A 25,580-nucleotide genomic window follows, 5' to 3' on the forward strand; every position below is an offset into this window, starting at 1 on the left:
ATATTTTCGACTGTAAAGCGAGGCACGCCCCTATTGGAGAGGATAGAGGAGATGCTGTTGTATTACATAGATTTGGTCACGTCAAATATGACAGTTCTAGTCCTTCACATGAGGCTGCATTTCATTATTAGTGAAATAACAATAAAGGGTAGACACTGAGGAGAAAAAGACGGGGGAGGCAGGCTGCGTGCGCGCACCTCTGTGCGTATTTGGCGTGCGCTGCAGCGAGAACCAAACAGACTAAAGCGAAGATGAAGTGTTGATTCTGAGACTCTTTCAGGTGATTCCTGCTTCCCATAAGACTTCTGCTACAGTCGGCCATTCACGGCGGTTCAAAGTGACCTCCAGGGCACCGGGAAATGACCACTGGACACTCTCCAAGGCGCACGAGTGCGCACGCCAAAGATGCAGACACATGCAGACAAATGCACACATGCAGCTTCTGACTCTCCCTCTATGTTCTCTCGCTCAGACAGGCCACCTGTACCTGCACCTTGATTAGTAGATCGAGTAGAAAAAAAAGGAAAAGGAGAGGCGGAGGAGAGATGGAGAGAATCCGAACGCCGATACAGTTTTTTTTTTTTTTTGGTAGCTAGTGTTTGCAATTTTGAAATAATTTTGGAAAACTGGAGGAATGTCCACTCAGACGGGCACATTTCACCAGCAGCAGTGGGGTCCAAAATAAAATAAAAAATCATATAAACAAGAAAACAAGTCCAGCAATAGACGAAACAGCTTTAACAATGTCGCCACAGCTCGATACTAAACCCACAATCACTTCATTTTCAGCAGCCTGAAAATAAATTCACAATCGGGATTTCTCATTCCTGTTTTTAAAAAAGTATATTCTCAGTAATACTCGCTCTTCTTGTAATGCAAAGAAAAATCTAAAGGTTTGTGAGGGTAGGTCGGCCTGAAATACTCACTCTTCTACAGCTTTAATCTCTACGCACAAATGTTAGTACTTTTATAAAACACTCACCTGTTGATACGATCTTCTGCGTCCACACACTCCAAGACTTTCGGAACAAAATCCGGGTTCTTCATGAATGAAAATCTATCCTTTCGGCTCAACCATGGCTCCTTTCGTTCTCCCCCTCTCTACCCAACAAAGGAAAAACACTCTTCGCCTTCTTCTCTTATTTATAAATCTGAAAAATACACTATCCAAAAAGTCAGGAAGTAGAATCCATCTAAAGGGTTAAAAGTGGGAAAATGGTGCCTCCATTATGTGATGAAATTAATCTGGCACGTATCCCTTTGCCTCCATCTTCACTAACACACTGTGGTGAAAAACTATGAGGCTCCAGAGGGGACCCCACCAGCTCCTGCCCCCTCACTCCACGCCCAGAAACGCACCAGTGTGGACGCAAAGAAAGAGAAAACACATTCAGCTTCTGTTTACTGACCTGCTTACTTTTTGTAACATGCGCACAGGTGGAATATGGTTTCAAATGTAAAATTAAACCCTTTTGCTATGTGTTGGGAATTCACTGAAAATATTTTTTTAAAAGAAAGGAGTTTAGGAAAGTCCTTGTGTTGGTGGTCGCACACTGCCGTCTAGTGGAGAACATGGAAATGACATCTATATTTTTCTATTTAAAATGAAATCATTTAAATTGAAATCACAGAATAACGAAAACTCAGTTGCACGTTTATCAACTTTTAGAAGCCGATTAGACGTTTTTAAAGTCTCTCATTTGTCTTCATCTCTACGTCTCTACTTTTTCACGTGTATGTTTCAGTTAGCTTCCACTGATGACGTGTGTAACCAGTATTCAAAAACGTCTGTTTTACTTAATAATTATATCGTAAAACATAATGGTGCTTTGGTTCTTCTGATATACTCCCGTAAAGTCGGTTTTACCAACTGGATTATAACTATTTTAGTAATTCTGGCGGCACACGCTTTCGTCCCAGGCTCCATAGCTCAGGGGTTAGAGCACTGGTCTTGTAAACCAGGGGTCGCGAGTTCAAATCTCGCTGGGGCCTGTGAATCATTTTCTGTTTTTTTTTTTTTTTTTTGTCAGTTTAGTGTCTTGGACACTTCTAGGCGACCCAGCAAGGTGAATTGTAGAAGAAGCTCTTCGTCATTCGTTACTTGTTAATGTAATGTAGCCTGATTCTCTGTTTACAAATCAGGCAGTGTAAAGATTACAACCAGAGAAAGTTTTGTTGTGGTATTTCTGCGTCTGTATAAATGTATTTGCTGCATTTTGTAGCTGCATATAGTTTAGTAAAGGTAGCAGTAACAGGGAGCTAGCCAGCTAGCCAAGTTCTGACACGTTGGTCACTCCCCGGTATTTTCAAACGCTTCAGAGCTAATTGTAAACGCTGTAAACGACTCTGTGCCATTAACGTAGATCCGGACCAGTTACAAAAACCCCCCAAAACAAAATAAACATACCACGAAATGGCACGTGTCTCATCATATACAGTAGTTGTGTGGACTCGAGCAGAGCCCGGATAGCTCAGTCGGTAGAGCATCAGACTTTTAATCTGAGGGTCCAGGGTTCAAGTCCCTGTTCGGGCGTCAGAGTTTTTGCTTCTTCACCGTTTTTCGGTCTGTGACGTGTGTTTATAATAATAATGTATACTTTATTGATCACCGTGGGGAAATTCCTCTCTGCATTTAACCCATTCACTCTGTGAAGCAGTATGGAGTGCAGGGGTGAAGCTTTGGTCGGAGTGAGGTTGTGTTACTCCAATAGTGACAAAATTCTTAATTTTTAATTATTTATGAGGCCACCCTCACCCCAGCTTTACACTTGTTAGCTTAACTTAAAAAAACTTTAAATTTAAAACTGTGAAATTTGTGTGTTTATCTCTTATACATTTCAGTTTATTTGTAAGAAAACCAACGACCTCCAATATCTGCTTGTTGCCTTATCTTAGTGTCTCCAGATGTATTGAAGTTCATAGCTTTGTAAGATATGTGGGGAACTAAATAACTGAGCAAGATGGATAATAACATACACAAAGACTCTACACATGTTTTTGTATTTATAAGCAAAATAGCAACAAATCATTTTAACTACTTGAAGGAAAAAATACAGTGCATTTAGCAACCCAACATAAGATTGCCATAAATAAGAAGTGGAAGAAAAACAAAAGAATCTACACTTTACACACAAAATAAAAACACAGACATACACACACAGGTTGTATATATACAAATGCAACATTAATACATTGAATCCATATAATAGTGGGCATAAACTGTCAGCTGTGAAAGTGTAGTTGGTGTCAGAGTTGAGGTATTGCTACTATTTGTCATATATTTACAGGTGATGTCAGCATTTGGTCTGGATGGCGGTCTTCTTCTTCTTCTCCTTCACTCGAGCTTTCCAGTGGGTGACACAAACAGCCAGTACCATAATCATGAGGATGAAACCCGAGATCACGCAGTACCAGTGATTAAAAAGAAACCGAGATAAACCTGAAACTGATGACAAACAGACAAAATAAAGCCGAGGGTGAAACACGTTCTGAGACATGAAGTCCTGCATCACCTCTGACTGTTTCTCTTTCTTTCAGTGTAAACAAGTTTAACTCCACATTTATTCCCGGAGACTTCTTAATATAAAACTGTGATTTAAACAACATTAGAAAGAATGCAGCTGTAAATCAAAGAAGTTCATCATATTAATGCAGATTAAAGAAAAAAAAAAAATAAAAAAAATAACTGTCACTGTTAGCAACACTATTTTGTTGCCATGATGCCAGGTCTCTCTTGAAAATGAGATTTTTAATCTCAATGAGATTTTTTACCTGGATAAATAAAGGACTAATAAAAATAATAATAAAAAATCTCTTACTTGGGTGTAGTCTGACAGGCTATGGGCCGTGTCATTAGTAAGAAGGCCGTAACACTGACGTCACTACAGTAAAATGTGACATTTTCAGAAGCCAGTGAGTGGGATGAATTGGACCCTTTCCCAGACCAGTTCTGTCTACCAGGCCATATGTCTGACATCCCCATTTTAGACCACACTTCACTCGACATCTTTCTAAAAAACCTGTTCATGAATCCGTCTCTTTCAGGCTGAAGTCCGAGCAAACGTTTAGAAGTTGCATAACCATCGGCTCCTTTCTCGATGTCCAGCCTGGTTTGTAAAATAGCTCCTGAATCAAAGTTGTGTTTACATCAAGTACATAACTTCACCTTCTGTCCTGCTCGGACTTTGCAGCAGGGGAAGTTTGTGTGGAAGAACTGACTCTGAGCTAAAGAAAAATTTCAGAGTGAAATATCACCTAAAGGTTACTCTTACCCTGAAGCTTGGTTCCTTCCCCAATTTTTAAGTCTGAGTTTACGTAGGAAACACAGTAGTACAGCCCCAGGTCTCTGTCCTCGATACCGGAGATCATCAGTGCCAGAGAGCGGTTCACCAAAGTCACTGTATAACGACTGTTGAGCTGAAACCCTAAAAAAAGAGTAACTGGTAGTTACTGGTCACCTGCTTCACAAAGTGAAATCACAGCCTTACACTCTCTGCATGTTTCCAACATTTTTAAGTGAGATGATCGGTCACCTTGGATGGGTCGTCCCTCTTTGAGGCTGGCAGAGAAGATGATGGTGGGAGGTTTATCTGGGTGATGCTTAAGCCACGTTGTGTCATAAAGATAGGAGAGGTTACAGCCCACGCTGGCTGTTGAACCCAGCTGGACGTGTTGGACCTCAGCAGCAGGAACAAGCAGCATCCAGAACCCAGATGTGATCAGTTCTGGAGGGGATCAGAGGGACACCAACTTTTAACGAGCCGCACGGAGAGATCTCTCTCTGCAGTGTCCTTAAAATTCAGTTTTACTCAAGCAGTGGGAAAATGTTGAAAAACTGCAGCTCGTCTAAAGTCCACCTGAACCTTTCTCAGACAGTGAGTGAGTCCCCAGTGTCTCATACATATATATATAAATCACAGCACAAATAACCACGTTTACAACCTGGTGGAAGAATCTGCACCTGCAGCCAGCACACAGCTAGTTTATGCTGTTAGTGCCTGGGTCACGTTGAATTATCTGACAAATAACACGGCAGCTAATTAGCTTGTATGTGCACCCATACAGTTTATGAATGCAATCACATCTGTCTCCAAACAAACAAACATGATGGTGACAAACATTCTAACTAAAAATGAATTCCAAACCAGCGGGTAACATCACAGTGGTTGATTATCTGTCATATACAATCTATGACTATACACTCAAGGCTGCTGGCACAGAAACCATCTAACTGAAAAATATTTCCTTTTGAAATGATTATCTTACTCAGTGGATGGAAACCACAGATTCACAGAACTGGACCACATACACGCTGACGTTTTTGCACGTTGGCTCATTTTCCTTTATTTTCTGAAGAAGTGTTTTCTGAATTCTGTTGTTTCAAAATATTTCTCTGTATCCACAATTATCTAAAAGTACTGGACATTTCGCATTTACTTAGTCTGTTCATCCAAAACTTTTCAAAGAGCTCATTGGCTCTGATGGGAAGCATGCAGTGGATTCATTTTCAGAAAGAGTTTTTTCCATTTGAAATGGTTAAAAATAATATTTTTTGCTGTTTAATCAATACATAACACCTTAATGCTTTTTAAGCATTCAGCCTTCAAAGTGTATTCAGGTGCATTGAGTTTTATGCAGTTAGTGTGTAATCAGAGTCTACTTGGAGCAAATTCATTTGACTGGACAGAGACTGGAAAGGTTTTCTTGGGAGCAGTTGTAGCCTCCAGTTTTCCTGCATTTGCACTTCTATATTTGCATCTTTTATCCTATACTCCCAGCAGACCCACAGAAGCACCTATGAACTACCATCTTCACAGAAGAGCATCAGAATTAAATTATAAGCGAGAAATGTGTTTTTAGATCATTAAGATGATTAATGCTGTAGATTTAAAATGTTATGCAGATGACGCTCAATTCTCTCTTTGAGACGTATGTCCTATGAATCAGCTGGAGGAGGTCGTGTTATTTCTGTGACTTGAGTGGAACATATCCGTGAGTTCTTGTATCCTAATTCTGAGCTTTTGATCTGTAATTGTGGGTGCTGTTTTCTGTTACGAGCAGCAGTGCAGTCTGACTCCTGAGTCCTGACGACCCCAAGTTCTTTGATTCAATGAAAATGTTTGAACTTTTCTCCTCATGAGCATTTCTGTAGTTTAGTTTTTTTTGCTTTTTAACATTTAAAATAATCAAAAAACAACAATGAAATGGAAGTGTCCTGCTCCTATCACCACAGTTAGTACAACCACATCGAGTGTATATCATGCCATCATGACGCCCTCTCATGTCTGTTTGTTCATCTGACACAACTTTAACCTGCTGGAAGGTGAAATTTCCCATCAGTATCATTGAAATTTGCCTAAAGCAGACTTTTGATACACCACAAAGCATTTTTCTTACTCACCAGTAAGAATCGATGTAATCCAGTGAGACCTCATCTTGTATCTATTTTTCGTGTCCTTAGAAGTGATGATGTTAGGGTCTAACAGACCACTTCCTTTTCAGCTGCCAAGCCGCTGTTTCCACTGAAAGCCTGCTTCTGTATTCTCTTACTTTTAACTACTTTCACTTCAGCTGTGAGGTGAATTTTCCACAGTAGTTTGATGCAAGTCTTACAATCATCACATTGTAAGACTTGCATTGACATCCGGGGACAGCCAGAAATGTGACCTTGACATTAATGGCTAACTTGCCATTTAACTTCTGTTTAACCCGTTAATGGTTATAAACTATTAAAAAAATATTAGTATTTTGTTGCTCTGTAAAATATTTGGAACTAAATTATAGTAATAAAATGTTACTACACAAGTAAAAACTGCAGTATTCTACTTTGATTCTGTATGTTTACATCCTAAGATATACACATATTCTCATATAATCATCAGTTTTTTGTGTACATTTCATAGTCTGTGAATATCTCATGTTCATTCCTATTGCTTTTGCCTTTGTAGTCATACATGTATTTGTTATTTTTGTGTACTTTTGTGGGCATGAGTATATGTATCTGTATGTATATATACTTTTTATACGTCACTACATTTATCTGTTGATTAAATGTTTGGCACCACGTGAGGGAGTATACCTGTATATTTTGTTATGCCTACATAATGACAATAAAGAATCGTGAATCTTGAAATAAAGACTGGAGTTTGAACATGAGAAGCAGGCTGACATAAAGGGAAGTTAAAACCACAGAAATGGCAGAAATTCTAAGAAGCACATGCACCCCGAGCACACAACAGCAAAACAACTGTCACCTCTGTAGAGGACCTGAGGTGGAAAATATCATAAAGCAAACATTAACCGAAGGATCAGCGACCCTCTGAGCGCTTGTTTTTAAAAACATTACAGAGGAGCATGCGGTCGAACAGCGCGGTGGCGGGGGCGTCTCTTTCACAGGTCTGATATGACAGTCAGACCTTTATTAGGTTGGATTTGGAATTTTTTCAAGTGACTTCCTGATCGTATGGGGAAGTGGGTCATGTGGGGATTTTCCTTTTAGTTGGTGCAGGTTTATTTTGCCTGTTATGGGTCACAGATGATAATACAGGAAATAACAGATGGCCTCAAGTTAACAGAAGAAGTTTAGATGTGACTTTGGCCTCACACTGATGACCTAGGGCAGCTTGATTAACTTTAAAATGTAAAGATGTAGCTGAGCTGATTTTTTTACATTAAACTAGAAACGTAGGAGGGACCTTTGAGTCAGATTTTAACTATTTGTTGGATCAATCTGTCACCAAAACTTCCTTCTATAACCAGACAAATGTTGCTGAACTCTGAGCAAGAAAGGAATGCATGCTTCTGTGTCTAACAGGACTCGGCCATGAACCCATCAGGTCCTCAGAGTCAGGATGAAAACCTTTGGGGAGAAAATGTTTGCCGTTTATCTCTGCAGATGTGACAGCAGCTGGAAGGAATTCAGTCTTTAAACATAAAACTGTGTCATTCCAACTTTTGACTGACTTTTGAATATTTCGGTTTCACTGTTTTTTTTAAATTTGTGTATCTCTCATTGCAACTTACTGATCATATTAAGTTTTATGATGTATCACCTTTCTAATGCAAATATCCAGTCTTACTTAAAAAAAATGTAGATTTTTAGTTTTTTTCTTTTTTTTTTCTATTTTCTGGTGATCTAAGTTCAGTACCCCACAAACAGACCCTGTAGAGGAAGTGAACAACCACAGTCTATCCAGGTAACCTAAAAATGCTACCACGGTCTGCGATTGCAATTATTTTAGGTGCTCGTCCTGCGGCGAGTCTCACTGATCTGCACCACCTGTTTTAAAGGTGCTGTATGAATAAAGAGTGATTGAACTGAGAAGCTTTACACTAAACATAACAGAAACGGGGAAACAAGACAAACAGGGAGGAACAGGCAGGGAAATGCCATGTAGACTAAAATATGAGAGGATTCAAAAAATGGGAACCAGAACCTTAACCTTACAAAAATGAAAACTTAGCGTCAGTAGTGCTTTGATATTGAAGCCTAACACGAATAGATTCACAATGGAAACAAAACAGGAACCCCCAAATCTAAAATAACAAAAACTCACGATGATTACTCGCCACCTCCCTGCACCCATATGTCATTTGCTTGCTAATTAATTTAACTTGACTACTATTGCTTTTTGAATACATTTTCTCTATAGTAATAATGTCATTAACGTTTTTGTCCAAGTCTAATTCTAACACCACGATGCCTTCAACATTACAGGATCAGCCTAAAAACAAGATGTTTGGTGGTTTGTGAGCAGCCAGAGGTGGAACCGGATGATTCTAAAATGTTCTAAAGTCGTTAATTATAGTTTTTAATAATTGTATGCTAAAAAAATAAAAAGTAAGTCACACACTTTACATTCAAAATGTCAGTGTTCAGATGATCCTGGTCCGTTACTTCTTCCAAAACAAACACAGCTCAATTGATACTAGGAAACACGTTAACAGATTTTGGTGCCCACACTACACCCAAGCTGGAAAATTGCAGTTTAACACAAAGTCACAAGCTCGACACTGCTACTGAAATGACTAATAAATGACCAACAACTGGGTGGAACTGAATGAAGGTGATTCTCAGGTAACTTCTTTCCCCAATTTGTCAGTTGTTTGTCAACCTCTCAGGAAATCTGCGGCTCAGAAACAAATGGGTCACTTTGTGGAAACCCAAATGATGAGACACAAAACTGCAGCTGAACAATAAATACATGAGGATGAAGAGAAGAGTAGCCAAGATTACTGCATAACAGATATTTCAAACTCACATGCTAAATTTACTACACTGTACTAATTCTGGAATAATCACCAACAAATACAATAAAACCAAAACCTTTCATTTAAAAAAGTAATCAAAACAGTCCAGTAGCTGATATTTCAAACCCCTTATTTTTGCTATAGTGTTCTAATTACTATGAAAAGTACAAAACATTCACAGCAGGAAACACTGTTACCACTAAAAAGGCACAGATACATTTTTTGGAATTGACTGACTAGAGAGCTTTATTCTGAAGACAGGCACATGTACGCTCTACACCCACTTTATTAGGTACAACTTGCTAGTACCAACTTAGCCCAAGTTTGTCCACCAGAGCAGAATGAATTTGTCATGGCACAGATTCAACAAGGTGCTGGAACCATTCATAAGAAATTTTGGCCCACACTGAAATGACAGCATCACACAGTCACTGCATATTTGTCAGCTGCTTCTCCATGTTGTGAATCTCCTGTTGGAAGCAGCCATCAGATGATGGGTACAATGTGATCATGAAGACCATGGTCAAGAACAGTAATTGGGTAGACTGTGGAGTTTAAATGCCACTCAGTTGCTACTAAGGGGACCAACACGTGCCAAGCAGTATCCCCCACACCATCACACCGCCAGCAGCCTGACCTGCTGATACAAGGCAGGATGGAGCGATGCTTTCATGTTGTTTACAGCCAAATCTGATCCTACTATCTGAATATGGCAGTAGAAATGTAGAGTCATCAGACCAGGCAATCCCCACCTGCCAAATTTTTGGTCCTTCTTGTCTTCCTATTAATTCAAAATAATCAACAAGGTATTTTCTCCAAGAGAAGTACCAAGAAGTAGCAGAAGTCACTGGATATTTTTTCCTGTCAGACCATTATCTGTAAACCCTAGAGATGTTTGTGTGGGAAAATCCCAGCAGACCAGCAGTTTCTGAGCTACTCAGACGGGCTAAACATGAAAAACAATTGTTGTTTTTCTCGTTTTGACTTCCCGCTGCTACGAAACTCCAGTCCTGTAGATGGCAGTAAAGGCGAGTTATTAACACACCGGTCATAAACTCAAAAAACAGTAGAAGAAGAGTAGCGCGGCGCATGAGAAGAACCCAAACAGCTCCCTATGGTTGTTGGTCCAGGTCATTAAAATCTGACAAAGCAATGACAGCCACCGCTAGTTGTGTATAAAGCTGCTTGAAAAGAGAAAATCACCGTACAGAGAGGACCGAGCGTCCGCCGGATGAGGGAGCGTCCCCAGGTGAGGCTAGTTAGCTTTAGCCTGTTCTCGGTGTTTTTATTTAGCCTGTCAAACCTGCTCACAGCCTGACGTGTCACCGCAGTGACGCCTAACATTTAACCGGAGTTAGTGACACTTTAAAGACTCTAAAAGACCATATGTGAGCCTAAAATCAGCTCAGGGAAAGCTCAGCGCTTCTGTCAAGTTAACACGTTTATTTGTTTCGGCTAACGTGGGAAGTGAATGAGCTCCTTCCCTGTTTTGTTTTTTTTCACGCCGAGGATTCGTAGCTCGAGTAAAATAAGATACAGAATACATGTGTCACATTTAACGGGTTTAAACTGATGATCAGCCGCCTCATAAGCGTTCACTTAGCCGGGCCGTGTTTTGCTCGGCCGAGCCTCAGCTAATGTTTGGTTGGTTCGATTTCTTTTGAGGGTATTCACACACGCCTTGGTGTTACAGCCAGTCAGCTGCAGCAGAGTGAGACGAGGCTGGAAATAACTTCTGGTCTCTCCTTAATTATCATCTGATAAAACATGCTGAGTTTTGTGGTTCCAGACCCGGTGTGTTTTGGTCCAGTTGGTTAAATTTTGAGTGTGCTCACAGTCTGAAGGTGTATTTGAACTGACTCAGCTGATTCTGTGTTTGAGTTACATGCTGAACAAGCACATTTTCAGAAACCTTTCAAATGAAGCTGCGTTTTGGCTGTTAACCTTTCCTATTTGGGCACCTGGTATAGCAGAACATTCATTAATATACGTGTAGATATCCAACCTGGGATTGGCAACAAAAGCACTGCTTAGTGAATTACAATGTTTTATTGATATTTAAAATCATTTAAAGTTTCCATCGGGCTGTTTTGTTTTGCATAGTGTCATTTTTAGATTTTGCCCATTTAAAATATATCTGATTAATTTTGTCCAGTCTCCCCTTCATTGTAGTCTCATTATGCACCTCTGGACGGCTCCCAGTGCTGCTGTTAGGAAGTCACATCCTCATTAATGAATGAATAAATACATTTATTTATGTTTTGCAGAGTCACAGAACATTGAATTTTTTTCCCAAATATAAAAGTATGTAAACCTGATTTCTGTACAAACCCAAACCAGTATCATTCATAAATTTCCAGAGTTATGAATTCACAGATGCAAAGTATAGTTTTCACATTTTGCTTTTCCTGTTAGTCCGTCGTGTCCTCCTTGTCCTGTTGGCTGTTTGGTGACACTTTGAGCTTCAAATGCGGATGTATTCATGTGACGTGACTCTTTGCTTCTGATCTGGTGTAAACACACAGAGCAGATCTGAAACCTGCAGTTGTCGACCTTTCAGCCGTAGCTGTCGGTGTATGAAAGTCCACAGGAGCAACAAATGTTCCCGTGTTTGTAAGTAAAGTGAAATTAAACACAGCAGACTATCTGACTGTCCCGTCTTTGTTTCAGGATGGCAGGAGTGTTCGACATCGACTTGGAGACTGAGGACATCAGTGACACAGAGGTCTGCATCAAATGCTCATTTATAGCCAGGCCAAATGAGAACAATGGGGAAAAATGATCATGTTTTTATACGATGGTTGATTTATGTTGTGTAAATGTATTGTTTAATTTTGACAAATGCTGTTTTTCTTTACTTTGTGTTCTTTAAATACTATATTTAGTGATATGTGAAATAATAACAAAATATGAAGTGTCACATGTAGGGTAAACAGGAAATGACATAAAATGATATACTTTTTGCATAAAATGTTGAAAGAAGATCACAAATTTTTTAAGCAGTTTTACCTTTTTTAATGTATTCTGAAATTTAAATGATGAGATTAAAAGAAAGTACTATAACTAGGGGCTTTTATTTTGAAAATTCTGTCACAGTCATCCCAATAACTTTGTAAGACTCACTGAAGGCTTTGTTTGGAAACTCATGCATTCTTTTGAATTGACTAACTAGAGAGTTTTATTCTGAAAAACTTACCCTTTTATAGTAAACTGGGAGCATGACTATTTCCTGTCCTTCTGCTCTGGGCTCTGTATGATCTTACAAAGGGGACAACTCGATGGCTTGGCCATCTCATGGAAGCTAACTCACCAGCTGCCCAAAACCTCTGTTTACACAGGAAAGCCAATCAGAAGACAGCCACTTTAAAAGGGGTGTGGCTAAAAAAGCTTGTCCCCTAAAGTTATATTATTCCTCTTTTTGCTGCTCACAACTCTGTAGAATGCTGTGTGGTTTTTTTTTTTTTTTCTTTCTTTTTTTTGGGGGGGGACCTTTTCACCATCCTGTGGTGCTACATGCATTACATACTCGGCCCTATTTTAACTTTAGCTGATATCGCTCCAATACAATACACAGGCTTGTTTGACACAGCTGCTATTTTTCAGTTTTAGTTAGTTTTAGAAGGTGTGAAGTTTGGTCCAGAAGGCAGCAGGAGGCATCCCTTCTAAAAGTCTAAAATCTGAAAGACTTAACTACCTTTTATGCACTCTTCATTTCGATTAAAAGTACCTTTGAAATATTGCAGCTCCATTTAACCCTGTTTGTCTTCTTTTTCCCTGTCTGTAGGATGATGTGTGCGACTTCACTGTGCCAGAACCAGAAAAGTAAGCCAGGTTTAACAGTGCATATGAAACATAAATAAATATTAACTGCTCATGCCGGTACCCATACTGGTTATTTTCTCCTCTGCCTAGTGCCCAGACGGAGGAGGTGGAGCTGACCAGTGAAAGTGTCAACAGGGACCGTGAGAGAGTCGGACCGGACTGCTTTGAGCTTCTTACAGTGCTGGGAAAAGGAGCTTATGGCAAAGTATGTGTGTGTCTGTGTGCGCACATGTGACATTTCTTTAAGTAGTATGTTTCTTCAGCACAGACTTTTGGTTTTATTTATTCCTTCTTGATAACAGTAGATCAGAGTTTTACTGGTCCCTGTTACCTTTTATTACCTCTCTCGATACATTACCAGGTAGTCTAATGTGTGATCATACTCTTAAAGGAATTCCATCAACCAAATCTTCAAAGGTTGCCCCCAGACGGGTTTGTTTAATAAAAAAGGCACTCCCTTATTCACAAGGAGTCACCACAGTGTGTCGCTGCCCATGTTTGATTTGTCAGATTTGATTTTTAAAACGTCCTACCTGTTGCAACCACAGTCGTACAGCATCCCGCTGCTTTTGTCTCTCTGCAGGTTTTCCAAGTGAGGAAGGTTCAAGGGGCTCAGACAGGGAGAATTTTTGCCATGAAGGTCCTGAAAAAGGTACTTGGATGGATCCTGGATGCTGTTTCTCCTTTCTCTCATTGCGCACTTTTCAGTTTTTAGTTTATATCAAGCCACCTTCCACTTTTTGTCTCCTACAGGCAAAGATAGTGTGCAACGCTAAAGACACGGCCCATACGCGAGCAGAGCGAGAGATCCTGGAGACGGTGAGGCACCCGTTCATCGTAGATCTGCTGTACGCCTTCCAGACTGGAGGAAAACTCTACCTCATCTTGGAGTGTCTGAGCGGTAAGATGGAGGCAACATCCAGCTGTGGGGCAACATCTGCTGATCTTTACCCCGACTTAACCGTCAGGTCCTTTTGTCAAGGGTCTTTTACAGATTGGAGACACGATGGGTCCCGTTCACTGATATGCATGTAGAAATATTCTTAACCTGCACCCAAAATACATTTCAGACAAAATCTATGTGACTAAAAATCCAACCTCTGATATTTGCTATCATACCACGTTGGTCTGACATTATGTGAACTTTGTCTCATCCAAGTGTTCTGCTGTTTATCCTCAGGAGGAGAGTTGTTCATGCAGCTGGAGAAGGAAGGCATCTTCATGGAGGACACTGCCTGGTATGTGTGATTTCTGGTTTGTGCGTTTTGTTAATGATGCTGAAAACTGTTCACTGTTTAAGTAATGTTTAATTAAAATGTTGTGTATGCTTAGCTTCTATCTTGGAGAGATCACTCTGGCCCTCGGTCACCTCCACTCTAACGGGATTATTTATCGGGACCTGAAACCTGAAAACATCATGCTCAATCACCAAGGTGAGAGCACGAGTTTGCCTGAGAATGCACAAAATGGAGAAAAATGGAGAAAAGTGGAGCACAGATTTCTTGGAGCCGCTGTTAGTGCAATAACTGCACAGCAGTCCTATTATTATGCAGATAACTGCTTTAAAAATGCTCTAACAGCACAACTGTGATGCAAAAGTCCAGTTCAGGGACTCTAGCAAGCTCAGATGCACCTGTTAGTCTAATAGTTATGTTTGACTGACAGGTGGAATTATTCAAGCTTTAACATTTAATACAATTTCAGCAGTTTTGTTCTGAAGGTGGAAACTCTCCATAGAGGGTTTCGTTTCTTATAGCTGCCTGTAAATGTGTTTATTTCTCCTGCAAAGTCTCATATTTTAACTAACTTGGTTTGGAAGTGTGCCTCAAGTGGACACTAGTGGTACTGCAGGCATCATTTTTCATGAAGGTGGAGAAAAGAGGCAAATTTCTTGAATTATAAACAGGATGTAAATATACCTCAGGGAGTCATTTATGCCTCATCTGAGTGCTTCAGTTTGACTTTCTATTTAAGGACACATCAAGCTGACTGACTTTGGGCTCTGCAAAGAATCGATTCACGATGGATCCGTGACTCACACCTTCTGCGGCACCATCGAGTACATGTGGGTAACACACACACACCGAAACATTACAGACTCCGAGGCTTCAGCTTTATAACCCATCACAAAAACTTTCACTCCCTCACTTTGTGTTTGCCTGTTTCCTTGCAGGGCTCCAGAGATCCTGACCAGGTCGGGTCACAACAGAGCGGTGGACTGGTGGAGCCTCGGGGCGCTCATGTACGATATGATGACTGGATCGGTAAGCTGGAGCCTGCAGTGTTTTTTAGGCTGATTGGCTGCTGTCTGTAGGGTTAAGCTTTTCTCTGTACCTCCTCCTAAAGCTCGCCTAAAAAAAGAGAAGCTTGCTTCTCTTTTTATGAAGAAGTGGTTGCTGCAGCCTAACAGAATAAAAGACTGCCCCCTCTGGCTAGTATCTGCAATCATTTTTATTTTTTTTTTTTTTAAGTTTAGGGCGATAGATGGTGGTTTGGAAGAAGACCGCCGAGTCAAAGAAGAGCTTTTACTGACCATCCAGAGAGCCTCGGGGTTTTCATGCTCCTTCCTGCAGCTTCAGTTTTAGTTTCTGTGGAGCCTTCAGGCCGTTTCTTAAAGTTTTGCTTTACAAAGACGAAGGCTGAGCTCTATTTCACAACATCGGATTTTCTAGTCACGGTATTTTATTTAAGAGTGAAAGTAGTGAAGTAAGTGTGTGCTCCAAACACCCTACGGGAGAATATTCATTTCCTCAGTTCCACAATACTTCAGCTAAAATGGTTATTAAAAAAAAAAAAGTGGTGGTTGGACAGAAAATTTCTACAGGTGATGGATTCACGCCTCAGTCCACAAAACTTGGATTGCTGGAGCTACGTCTCAACTGCCTGTCAGCAGCAGCAGTATAAATATGATCAGAAGGTTCAAAGAACAGGCTTCCCAGATTCACAGTCATCTCCTCATATATGTTTCAGTCAGCTTTCAGTGCAGCTGCAGGTTTTAGATCAATCATCAGAAGTCCTGTGATGACCTCTGCAGAGAGCAAAAATAAACTTGTTTCAGGTTCACCTGAAATCTGTGATAACTGCTGGCTCTCTGGATACGACCGAGCTGTTTTCAGTTGAACTGTCCACAGTTTCCGGGAGCGAGGAGGAGCGAGACCAGGAGTCCACTCGTGCTTTTTTCCTCGCATTCATGAGGTTGTGCACCATCAGTTGAGCCTGTGAACATGTCCTGATGCATCAGCATTCAGAGGAAATGGCCTCAGCCTTGCCATCTTGTGCCAGCACATGGAAATAATAACTCGTCACTTGAGCTCTTCCCCTGATTTGGCTCACCGTGACATCATCCGCTTCCCAGAAAATGAAAATCAGGTTAGAGGATCTCTGTTTTAGCACAGCATGCACAATGTGGAGGCACAAGTGCAAGAGGACAGAACAGCACTTCCAGTAGAAGCTCTGAAAATAGCAGCCGAGCTGAAAATGGTCCAGAGTGCGCGAGACGATGAGCCAGACCTGTACCCGATTTAAATTTGTCCTCAGCTTCTTGGAAGTCCGGTTATTAAGCAGTGACATCTTGATGGTCAGTCTTAGTGTTTGATTTTGGGAACTGAAGGAGCATCTGGACTGTGACGAGACAGTCAGACATTTTTGTTCATCAAATGTTCAGAAGTAATAAAGAAAATGCAGGATCTCAGACTCCTTGCGTTTGCTGCTCGGATCAGTTGTGCTCCCCTAGTTTTCCTACAGAGGGCCGTCCTGGTCCAGGAAAAAATCCACCAGTATGTCAGAACAGCAAAATGTAAACTTGAATTCCACATCAAAAGAGAAAAAAGTCACAGGAGGCCAAACTGGTGGTGGAGGCTGACAGTTGTGACGGTGTTATTCCTCACCAGTGGGCTCTCCTGTTTTCCCTCAGTTTAGCCACCCTGCTGTTGAATAATGCATTTAGGTTCAGGCTGGGATGGAGTGACTTCTGTGCTCACAGAATCGATTAACAAGCAGTTTTAATGTCCTATTAGTAACCGCTGACTGAATCCCGTACTCTGTTTTCAGCCTCCGTTCACGGCGGAAAACAGGAAGAAGACCATCGACAAGATCTTGAAGTGTAAACTCAGCCTGCCGCCGTACCTGACAATCGATGCCAGAGACCTCGTCAAAAAGGTGCGTAGCACAAAGTCACATAAAACACGGGGCAGGTGTGTTTGTCCTTTCGGTGCATTTCAAAGCTTAAATGTACTTTTTGAAGTTTTCTCCAGTGAGTTAAGAGAAAACCCATCAAACATCCAGGGTCCCAAACTCGTTTCTGTCCCTTTACTTCACAGTTTTTAAACTGGTATCTCATCAACTCCCAGTTGGTTACACTAATAAATCATGCTAAAGAAAAGCAGGATTTTGGCTTTAGATTGTGACACTCAGAGTGGGTTTCAAATTGATTTGGTTTCAGTTTTAAATGTGTTTTTCAGCCCAGTTATTTTTCCTTTTTTTAAATAATGCATCGTGGCTCCTGGTCTGGTTTGTACACATATGAGTAATTGCTGTTTGTGGATTCGGTGTCAGATCAATGATTCTTAAGAATTAGTCGGGGTGGTTTTTAGCTACTGGGGCTCGCCTCCTGCCAGCAGCCTCCCTCCTTCACGTCTGCCAAGAGAAGCTGGCTGTCCATCTTCTCAGCGTGCGGTGGAGACTTTACTGCCCTTCCCAGTCACACATCTCAGTGAACTGACTCCTTCTCTCTGCCAAAATAAAATCAATGTAGGAAACAGTCCAGGGTACACTCGGTAACCAGATGGTTTTAAACATGTCCAGATTTTTCTCTGGAACATTTAACTTTATATATTTTTATCGTAAAAGTTTTGAGTCCAGGCTATTAAAGAAGTTCACCTTTTAACTTTTACAAAACATTATGTTTTGTACGCAGCACCGGGACGTTCTGCTTGGGTTTTCTTCTGTACAGATACTTTCAGTGGACGTTTCTTCCACATTTCTCCCCCATCTGGTCATCTGACGCCTTAAAGCAACATAAAAACTTTGCAAAGGGGCCAAATTAATGACTTTAGTTTCAGTGCAAAAGAAAGATTTTTGCGGCTGGAAAAGTTTTGAAAAGTCATGCTAATTATCTGACAAATACTTTCAGGCACAAGTTGCTCAAAATCAGTTAATTTTACATTAAAGTTGTTTGTTCTTCACATAATAACTGCTAGCATTGAATGAAAGTGAATGTTTTCTTATAAGTGAACGTAGAGTCTTTACCTTACAATAAAAAGCTCCTTGAGGTAACTGCTGTTGTGATTTGGCGCTATATGAATGAAATTGAATTGAATGTAGAGGTTAGAAACAGTAAAACCTGAAAAGGTGTTTGAGTAATTATTTCAGGCTGAGGGTTTTAGACACACAGTTATCTGCCTGCATGGTGACACGCCCCACTCTTATCTGTTTTTCAGCTGTTGAAGAAAAACCCAGCCCAAAGACTTGGCTCCAGTAAAGCAGACTGTGCTGACATCCAGGTAACTGTGATGCTTCCTGTGTGAGCTACAACACAGGAAACACTCTGAAATACCTGCAGACTGTCCATGTTTTAGTCTAAATTTGTAAGGAAATCCGTCTGATGTACAGTGTTTTCTCAGAATTAGACTGGCAGGGAAAAATAAGTGTAGACTGAAATCGAAGCCACTTGAGATGAAGAGATGTAGGTCAAAGACGTGGAGGTCAAAATGATTACATTTAAATGAGATGTGTTTTTAGATTAAGGGCCACAGCTCTGATCACGGCTCATATGATGGAAATATTCCACACTGCTAAACCAAAGCAGACCCTGTAAAACAAAAGGGACCCGAGTTTGTGACGTTCCCCCAAGAACACAAGAATCTAAGAACAGGTCCTTTTGTTCCTTTACAGAAACACGCCTTCTTTAAACACGTTATCTGGGACGACCTGCTGCATAGGAGAGTGGAGCCGCCGTATAAGCCACAGCTGGTAGGTCACCGTTTCTTATTCAAGTTAATCTATTCCTTTTATTTATTGAAAGCCAGAGGAGTTGATTCAGCAGTGTCCACTCCCTTTTTTCTTTAAATTAACTTCTCTTCCCATCTACCTCCTGCTGTGTGTTTCTCTTTGATGTTCCCAGACCGCTCGATGCCTTTGTCTTACCTTCACACCAACTTATACCTTTATTAATTGCTCATTCTTTTCTGTCTGCCGTCTACGTGCAGCAGTCGGATGAGGATGTGAGCCAGTTTGACACCAGGTTTACCAGACAGACGCCGGTGGACAGTCCAGATGACACTTCGCTCAGCCACAGCGCAGAGCTCGCCTTCGCTGTGAGATTATCCTCCTCATCAGACTTCTTTTCTGTCCGCTTCATAATGAAGTCTCAGATAGTCAAAGGCTCTTCACTCGTCTGCTGTTTTTAGGGTTTCACATACGTGGCTCCATCGGTCCTCGAGAGTCTAAAGGAAGGCTTCTCATTCGAACCCCGAGCGAGAAATGTACGCCGACACAACAGCAGCCCACGCACGCCCATCAGGTAACGCAAAGAAAGACACTTCTGGGAGTCTGTATTTAAGAGAAACGGTCCAAAAACTTTGAGCTGTGAGGACCATGAACTAATCTGTGAGGCCCTAACCCTTTGATCAGGATTTATGTCCTAGGCCACGTCCACACTAATACGTTTTTGTTTGACAACGCATCTTTTTCTCTCCGTTTTGGCCTTCTGTCCACTCTGAGACGGCGCTTTTGGTCAAGGAAAACTGAGCTTTTTGAAAATGGCGTTTTCGCATTGCAGTGTGGACAGTGTAACCACAGACTTTCGGAAATGATGACTCATTTTAGTCACATGATGCAGTCATGTGACCAATTAAACTAAGATGGCGGACAGCATTATACTGTAGTTTTGTTTGCTCTCAGTTTTGACAGCCCTATTAAAGATTAACATCAGTCTGCACATGCTCCAGATGGCTTTTCTTCAAATTCATTTATTCTGACTCGCTTTTGCAGCTTTGTACTTTTGTGTGACTCGCAGCAACAACTCCACCTCATTGTCAGTCCATTTAAAAAAAAAAACTCGGTGCTTTTCCTCGACATTTTGCTGCAACGTTCCAAAGAGCCGGAAAGTAAATAAACGGCAGACAGAAATGAGGCAGGTCGAATCGTCTTACGTTTCACGCATGCGCAGTACTGGAACATAAACGTTTCAGTCGTTTCAGTGTGGATGAACAACTGTTTGGAAACGACTGAAAACGATAGTGTGGACGCGGAGCGTTTTAAGACAAAAGCCGTGTTTTCAAATTTATCCGCATTAGTGTAGACGTAGCCCTAGTTGTGACTGAGCTCCAGAATATCTGCCCGGAAGTGTTTCAGTATGCAGTGCTGGGACTTCATTCTAAAAGGACTTTGACTATAGTCAACATATTTACTTATTTATTTTTTAAGCTGAAAGTTCTTCAGCCTGAGATGTTGAAAGTGAATTTCTGTAAGTTTTTTCATGTTAATTGAGTCTACAGTCACTACATGTACTCTACAGGACTCCTATTTAAACTAGTCTGAGATATTTTTAGTTTTCCAAATGTGTCCATCACCACACCGGGAGCAAAGACACATTTTAATGAAACATTTGGGTAGTTGGTAAGAATTAGAGGAATGAATTCCTGCAAATTTTGGGAGATCATCCAAAATAAGCTTATTTATCCTTCTTGCTCTCATGTTTATAATAACTTGACCATTATTTCTTTTTCTTTCAGTCCTTTAAAATTTTCCCCCGCTGGGCCGTTCAAGTCCAGCATCGACGGAGAGCCAGACCCTTTCTCTCCGATGTCTCCACCGACAGCGGCAGCTCCGGTTTCCATGCCGAAGGAAAACGGAGCCGCCAGTCAGCCAATCAAAACCCCTGCGAGGAACAAGAAGCTGAAAGGACATCGGAGATGAGGAGGAGCTCCTCAAAGAACGAGCCTTGGTCAGATTAACATGTAGTTTAGTCGTGCTGAGGAACACGAGTTGGAGTGTTGTGGTTTTTCTTTACAGAGCGGTTTAACTCCGAGGCTCCTGAGAAGCCAAAATCATCATGGGAAGCCTCCAGTTTGCGTTTTTGTTTCATTTGTAACTTTCATCTCACCTCACATTTAAAAATATATATATTCAGCTACAGTGCTGCTGCTACTGTCCAGCACTTTTATTTATTTCTCATTTTTTTCAAAGCTTTAGTTTGCAGCCTTGGTATTTCTGCAACTGTATTTCTGTCACGCTGTGCCACTAATCTCTGGGAAACAAAAGTCCCACTAGAAAGAGGTCAATAGCCACTAATTCTCCTCCACAAGGTCGGCTAAATGACTGATGGTAACAGAGTTTACCGTCTTGTATGACCGCCGGTGTGATCTCAGCAAAGGGAAGCTGTGATATAAAGTTTTGGGGGGTTTAATTAGGTCATCAGCTTTTAATTAGTTCATCAGAGTTTGTGCGAAGAGGTCGGCTATCACAGGCTGACGTTTTAATTAGCGGGCTGATGAACGATCACATGATCGAAGGTAGAAATTGACCTTCAGCCATCGTGGAGGCAGCAGGTTGGTAACTTCAGGCTAAAGCAGTAGGATTAGGGCGGGTCAGACATGAGATAATGTATTCGTGAATGTCTCCGAGTCTTTCTGAGCAGCTTCATGTTCACTGCCAAAGGTGTTCACACACATACTGTCCTCGTATCACGCCGTAGGGTGAAGTACTTTATTTATTTGGTTTGCCGGGAAGGTTGTAACCAATCATCAGATAGGAAAATAAGAGCTTAACAGTCGGTGCAATGTACAGTCAAAGCAGCGTGCTAAACATGGTGCTCTCAGACGACAAAAACCTTGTATAAAAATAATAATATTTTTGGGTTAAACCGAACAAAATATTTTTACATATGAATTGTAGGTCAGATACTGTTAATAAAAAGTGTTTTTGCCTGTCGTGCTCAGAAAAACAGTAATTCAGCACTGGAAGGGATCACACAAGTTACATGTTCATCTGAAGCCACAGTTATTACAGCTGTTTGATTTTCCTCTTTTCTTTGAAATAACAGGACATCAGGAAAATGACAAACCTGCGTGAGCATTAAAGGTACTTATTTTAAAGCTTTCTAAATGTAAACACTCGCTGAGTTGATGTCCAAAACTGGTGTTAGAGAGATCAGCTGAAGCTAAACAAAGGATGGGCTGTACCTTCATATAAGCCAGTTTATACCATGAGTTGGTGAAGTGAGTCACCAGGGAAGTCATTAACATAACAAGCACTGATTAAATGCTGCCCCCGTTTTGGGAAACTTATAAAAAGTACCTTTAAGGAGCTCAGGCAGCTCGTTAAAACAGCTGAGCAGAGACTGCAAGCGCAAATATTTCACACAAATTAGGAAAATAAATGGACAGCTTTAAACTGGACCTACTCTGCTCTGTTATATCTATAAACTCTTAAAATGGTGAATTATTGTACCAAACATTATCTAAGTGTGAAAAGGTTTCACACAGTTCTTTCTACGGTTGATGCCACAGACAGGGGATATGCATAATATGGTCATATTGTAAAAGGCCCGCCCAACTGGTGTTCAGACCAATTAGAATAAAGTCACCCTCAAAGGGGGAGGAGCTAAAACAGCTCGTTCAGGCTGAGGATGAACTCAGAGGCTGAACAAAGGCCCACAAAAAGATAAATAAGGATGATTTTGAACTGTGAATCATGCAAAGCTACTCTGGTAGAGTCCAAGAATAAATAACTATGAGCAGAATAGGTCCACCTTAAACTGTCGTCCTACTCCAGTAAGGTATACAGATGGATCGCACGCCTAATGGACTTAATGTATTTGTTTTCTGGATCGTTGATTCACTTTAACACTTCAGCCTGGTTTACCGGAGAGTCGAATGTATTTCACCAGCTGTAAATTTTCCTTTGCACCATCTAAAGTGATCAGCGCTACATCAGCATATACTTTTGAAAGAGTTATCATATGAATAAATGTAGATACTATGAAGTTATTGCTGTACTTCCAGCATCTTCACTAACCCATTTTTCTATGTCAGTGCCATGCATGCTGAGTGGAGGATGAATACTAAAGTTTTTCTACCTCCTCGTCTTCTCAAGCACGTCTTAGCTAAGTGACAGTATCTGTTTTGTACAGACATTTGTGATTATCAGAGAATGACTACTACAGACTCTAATATTTCATTGTTTCTGCTCTAATCTCACCATGAGATTCACATTTGAGGTAAAATAACTTCCATCTCAGGATGAACTGCTCAGTGTTTGATAACTTTTTGATTCTGTATTGTGATGTGACCCACTGGTTAGCAAAGTCCTGCCTCAGGCTTTGCTGTTGCTATCTGAGAGAGTGGGGAGAGACTGAGGGCGGCTGTAGGCTCGTACGCTCCGTCGTCCTTCTGTGTGTTCACAAAAGGAGCGTCACGTTCTTTCAATGAATTTAAAACAAGAGCGTGAGGCCGTAAACTCATCAGCAAAGAGTTTGCAAAAGTCAGAGCTCAAGTGAGACAGACGTGGACTTCTACACAATCAGACGTCTTTTTACAGCCACAGGAGTCGCCCCCTATTGGACAATAAAAGGGATGCAGGTTTAAGGCTTTACTTTTTGGACCCAAAAAGAAAATCGATCTTTATATTTGTGCACTGCTATCAGCCACGGTTCTGTTATTTTTGCAGCGATCAGGTAAGAATGCTGAGCACTGTTATCATGTTAGCACTACCTCAAAGCTGCTGCGCTGAAAATTTGTGGTCTTTTTAAAAAAAATAGCCCAGGGAAATTAAGATGGAAGCACCATAACGTGCAGTTCCTCTAATGTCCACCAGAGGCTCCAGCAGTGAGTCAGTCCCCATAGACACCCATGTTAAAATGTCCGTTTACAGCCTGCGACAAAAAACAGTTTACGTCTCCATGGCCAGTTTCCCCTTACAGAACAACTGTACACAAAGAGAAATTCACTTGTTTATATCACATTAAGGCCTAAAGTTTGCATTATTAGGGGCGTGGCCTCTTTGAAAAGTGGATGATGGTGACTCCAGCAGCTGAAGCTGCTGTCTCCGTCACGTCGTGACTGGAACTCTGGATCAACTTTGTGCTGTTGGTTCCATTTGGAGCATTTTTTAATGCGTTTATCTAACAAACATGGCTCGCTGTGCAGTCGTTGTACCAATCATGGTCCAGGAAGTCGGTGTTTTAGCTTTGGGGAAATTGTACTTTTTTTAGTCTGTCATTTGCATGAACTGGCAGGTATCTATGCCTGTGTGCCCATCGGTTTATTGTTACAGATTAAATAAAGTAGTTGTAACTTGTCACTCCACTCTCTCATCCAGATGTGGTCACTTCTGGCTCCCAAAATAACTAAATGGTAGAGGCCACAGTGAGCCTGAACAGAACTGAGTTGATGGAGTTGAATAATGATGGATTTGATGCTTGTATGTTTTCTGTTTGTTCATATGATTCAACACTGTTATTTTTTTTTTTAAAATTAATTAATTTTGTCAAAGGGAAGATTCCTGTGTTCACGCTCCTGTTCGCAGGAAATGAGCCCGGCAGTCCTCCTGCTCTCCTGCAGCCTTTCTTTCATTAACACTGGACACAGTCTGTATGCACAGCCTGTGCTACAGCTGAGGAACTCTTCACACTGCAGCTTGTTACTGCAGCAGCACGGTGATAAACGAACTCATGATAAAATATGCATTTAGGCAGCAGAAATAATCTTTGCTTTCATTTTTTATGTATTTATTTACATAATGAATAATTACAGTGTGGTACAGATATATATGTTAGTGTGAACAGGAGTCTGTGGAATTTGAAAATCTATATTCTAAAAAATTGAATTGAGGAAAACAGAATGGAGTGGATTATACTTTATTTTGTCATATTTGCTTATGTTTTTTCTTTCGGTCGTGTGTTCTTTCTTCAAACTGATGAATGTGTTCAAAATAAAATGAGTTCTTTGCTGAGTTGTTCTTCTGAGATCTTAATGGAGATTCAGCAGCTTTGTGGTTTCAGATATTCGGATTTATTGAGCGTATCGAGCAGTAAAACTAAGAGAAATATGTTTTTACTCAAAGAGTGCTTAGCACTTCCCTTTTCAATGACAAGCTTTAAAGAAATTCACATATTTGATCTCGACGGATCGATATCAAACAACTGGCAGCACCTGTTTCCTGTAAAGGCAGACAGCATACACGCTCGCCCTTGTTAGCACAAATATCTAACAAATAGCTGCATTTAGGCACGTAGACCTGATCGAGGTGAGCTGCTGAAGTTTAACCTGAGCATGAGAAGGTTGTAAAAATGTGACCTAAGTGACTTTGAAAGATGGACAGACTGGTCCGAGTAGTTCGCAAACTGCTGATCTGCTGGGATTTTCCCACACAACCCACACAAAAAGAGAAAATACCCAGTGAGCAGCAGTTCTCTGGGAGAAAATGGCTTGTTGATGCCAGAGGTCAGAGGAGAATAGACGCACTGCTTTAAGCTTTTAGAAAGGTAACAGTAACTCAAATGACCAAAG

The 25,580-nt window shown here is 40.9% G+C and overlaps 2 protein-coding genes, 2 non-coding genes and 1 gene segment (V, D, J or C); 3 read left to right on the forward strand and 2 right to left on the reverse strand.

Moving 5' to 3' along the window:
• The window catches only part of LOC116320242 (E3 ubiquitin-protein ligase DTX1-like), a 37,807-nt gene extending 36,513 nt beyond the window's left edge, over window positions 1-1,294 (reverse strand). The window contains exon 1 of the mRNA XM_031739802.2: window positions 983-1,294. Within this exon, the coding sequence (XP_031595662.1) occupies window positions 983-1,047 (65 nt within the window). The 5' untranslated portion in view covers window positions 1,048-1,294. The remainder of the gene's footprint in view (window positions 1-982) is intronic.
• A 625-nt stretch (window positions 1,295-1,919) lies between these two features.
• On the forward strand, window positions 1,920-1,992 carry trnat-ugu. Its single transcript has one exon. It is a non-coding gene; the product is annotated as a tRNA-Thr (tRNA).
• A 468-nt stretch (window positions 1,993-2,460) lies between these two features.
• Window positions 2,461-2,533, forward strand: trnak-uuu. The gene has a single exon. It is a non-coding gene; the product is annotated as a tRNA-Lys (tRNA).
• Window positions 2,534-2,951: 418 nt separating this feature from the next.
• On the reverse strand, window positions 2,952-6,598 carry LOC116320256. The segment is given in 4 exon segments: window positions 2,952-3,445; window positions 4,272-4,424; window positions 4,533-4,724; window positions 6,401-6,598. Coding segments are annotated over 4 exon segments (531 nt in total).
• Window positions 6,599-10,312: 3,714 nt separating this feature from the next.
• On the forward strand, window positions 10,313-25,023 carry LOC116320240 (ribosomal protein S6 kinase beta-2-like). Its single transcript, XM_031739799.2, has 16 exons — window positions 10,313-10,498; window positions 11,920-11,974; window positions 13,034-13,071; window positions 13,162-13,276; window positions 13,655-13,723; window positions 13,825-13,972; window positions 14,252-14,309; window positions 14,404-14,504; window positions 15,046-15,136; window positions 15,245-15,335; window positions 17,122-17,229; window positions 18,510-18,572; window positions 18,964-19,041; window positions 19,278-19,385; window positions 19,479-19,591; window positions 20,805-25,023. The coding sequence occupies exons 2-16, from the start codon at window positions 11,921-11,923 to the stop codon at window positions 20,986-20,988; spliced, it is 1,419 nt and encodes a 472-aa protein (XP_031595659.1). The 5' UTR covers window positions 10,313-10,498; window position 11,920; the 3' UTR covers window positions 20,989-25,023.
• The last annotated feature ends 557 nt before the right edge of the window (window positions 25,024-25,580 follow it).

Source organism: Oreochromis aureus, linkage group 6 (genome assembly GCF_013358895.1).
Source record: "Oreochromis aureus strain Israel breed Guangdong linkage group 6, ZZ_aureus, whole genome shotgun sequence".
NCBI lineage: Eukaryota > Metazoa > Chordata > Actinopteri > Cichliformes > Cichlidae > Oreochromis > Oreochromis aureus.

Excerpts from the sequence above, each read along its gene's own strand:
- LOC116320240 (XM_031739799.2), top strand. The coding sequence starts at position 11,921 with ATGGCAGGAGTGTTCGACATCGACTTGGAGACTGAGGACATCAGTGAC. Across the intron at positions 13,072-13,161 it reads ACTGTGCCAGAACCAGAAAA|TGCCCAGACGGAGGAGGTGG; the intron begins GTAAGCCAGGTT and ends TCCTCTGCCTAG. Across the intron at positions 18,573-18,963 it reads CAGACTGTGCTGACATCCAG|AAACACGCCTTCTTTAAACA; the intron begins GTAACTGTGATG and ends GTTCCTTTACAG.